At 39.2% G+C, this 2369-nt stretch overlaps 1 protein-coding gene across 5 annotated transcripts in view; it reads right to left on the minus strand.

Annotated features, from left to right (window-relative positions):
• Positions 1-2369, minus strand: part of spaca6 (sperm acrosome associated 6) — a 33441-nt gene that overhangs the window by 3857 nt on the left and 27215 nt on the right. For all 5 annotated transcript variants that reach the window (XM_085177764.1, XM_085177760.1, XM_085177761.1 and 2 more), the window contains exons 3-8: positions 2194-2280; positions 1932-2003; positions 1682-1705; positions 1499-1576; positions 946-1049; positions 394-550 (exon numbers count right to left, since the gene is read on the minus strand). In XM_085177764.1, coding sequence (XP_085033890.1) covers positions 394-550; positions 946-1049; positions 1499-1576; positions 1682-1705; positions 1932-2003; positions 2194-2280 — 522 coding nt within the window. The remainder of the gene's footprint in view (positions 1-393; positions 551-945; positions 1050-1498; positions 1577-1681; positions 1706-1931; positions 2004-2193; positions 2281-2369) is intronic.

A 2369-nucleotide genomic window follows, 5' to 3' on the forward strand; every position in this document is an offset into this window, starting at 1 on the left:
TACTTAGAGTGTCTCTGAGTGCAATCAAGTGGTGAACAAGACAAACAGGAGCCAGCACTCACGTCTCTGGACATTTATGGGAGACGATTTGACTGGTGATGGCGAATTTAGAAAAGAATATGAAAGTTCAATGTACCCTCAAAAACATTTCTAAGCTGTTCTTTCTCATTTAAAAAAGTAAAACTACAATGTAAATAATATAATATCTTTAAAATAGTTTCAATACATGTCAAAGTTTGGACCTATTTACTTATTTCATCAAGTGTTCAAACATTTCTCTGGTACAAAGTAATGTTGCTTTAAATGTGAAAAAGTTGCCTTTTTCCTGGTACAATGACTCTCCACTTGATCAGTTTAAATTTCCAAATATCCTTCTAAAGTCAGCAGTTTTACCTGAGACATAGTAGTATACTCGGATAAAGGAGAGCTGGCCCGAGTACACCTCACACTGGTAGGTGCCCTGATGCTTCAAAGTCACTGAGGGGATGGAGTAGAGCCTGTCAACGCCCACAGTCACTTCTTTAAACTGATCCAATTGCTGCGTTTCAACCTGAAGGATTAAAATGTTCTCAGTTTTTGTCTGCTTCACACAAACAAACAACAAAGTGTTAATAACAACAGCTCTGCATTTTATATTTATTAAATCTGTTGTCACAAGAAGTCAACTTTGTTCATGTGGTTATAAATTTGCAAAGATTTGTAGGCAACTGAGCAAAATCACGCACTGACAAACACACCTGTTATTAGGAGACATCTTTAAGTCTGTAGTGCAGAGCTAACTGTCTTCCAGCTCCAGCCTCAAATTTCAAAGATTTGAAATCACGTTGCTCATTTCATCTAACTCTAACTCGAGTAAACTAGCGTGTGTATTTTGCAAAAATGTTGAACTGTTACTTTTAACAGTATGGCAGTGACCCTGAATTATTCACCATATGCTGAGCGTACCTCCTCTGCAAACCTCCAGATCACTTCAATATCAGTTGGCAAGGCAAATGGCACGTTGCACCACATTCGAATCCTGCTGTTTTCCATAACTTTAATTTCTTCCACTGAAATAAACATATAGCCACCCACATGCACACAGACAAATGCACACACTCAGATAACATTTGCAGCTCTTGCAGCCTGAGCTCTCCTTAATGATAATATTTAAGCCCAGTCTCAGAGGAGTCGAGTAAAAGTGATGATATGCTGAAGAGTGGCGGTGCTGTAAAGGCTTGATACGAATACCATGTGTGTGGGAGTCAACTGTCACCTTGCATAAAGAAACCAAGGACTTAAAGAGTACCTCGGGGGCTCTGTGCAAAAGATATAATGTGTGGAAATAAAACCTTTCCTCTGTCTCTCTTTCAAATCCTCACTTTTTGCTAAGAGCATTTCAAGGATCAAGAGTGGATGCTTATGGAGGTGAAAATAGGGCTATTTAAGGATATGTCACATCTGGATTAGTACTGATTTCTTTAGTTGGAAATTGTGACATAACAGAATCAGTGCTCACCTGGGCAGTCGAGAGGAAATTCACAGGAGTCGTACTGGCAGGTAACACAGTCGTACACTGCACCTGCACTCTGAAAACCTGATGGGTGAATGAAACCGATACTGATGCCAATATTATTTGGTTTCTAAAAGCAATGATTGTTATGTTGTAGAGTCAAAAAAATACAATAAAATCAAGACAAACCACATGGAGGGATACATCCAGAGACTGTGAAGAGAATAAAAAACTTTGATTAATAAATATTACTGATACAGCATCCAGGAGTGAAAGCCAGTTAAAGCAAACCACCTTCTGGATCCTTCATGGTATTTTAAAGACTCTAAAAATGTAACTGTCATCTTAGAGAGAGTACAGAGATCACTGTAAGATGTGATGACCTAATATAAGCTATTATGGACAGAAAAATGGAGGAAAAGGGAAGTCCGTGGCTCACCTCTAGGCAGTTTGGAGGCAGCTGAGATGAAATTGTCTGCTGCTGTCTGCAACCTTTGCTCGTACACAGTGTCTGATAGATGGAGGGGAGGAGGAGGAGGAGGAAGACAGAAATATTTGGCTCAATTCATACTGGGGAATTGTGTGGCTGGGGGCATCGTTTTTTGTTTTTTCTAACTTCTCTTTTTCTGACCTCACTTAGCAAATGTATTACTCTTTTATCGATGCAGCTATACAGTCTGCTTAAACAGGTGTTTAGCTACCGTTATTCAGCTTTTGGTCAAACTCTTCCAACAGCGGGAGGACCTCTGCATCCAGAATTTCCTTCAGTTGGATGTCATAGCCTTTACCTAAAAAAATCAAAAATTACATATCACCTAGATTTTTACATGCTGTCACAAACTGTTCCTAAATTTGCAAAGAAGAAACTCTTTCGCAC

Source organism: Neolamprologus multifasciatus, chromosome 11 (assembly GCF_963576455.1).
Source record: "Neolamprologus multifasciatus chromosome 11, fNeoMul1.2, whole genome shotgun sequence".
Classification (NCBI taxonomy): Eukaryota; Metazoa; Chordata; class Actinopteri; order Cichliformes; family Cichlidae; genus Neolamprologus; species Neolamprologus multifasciatus.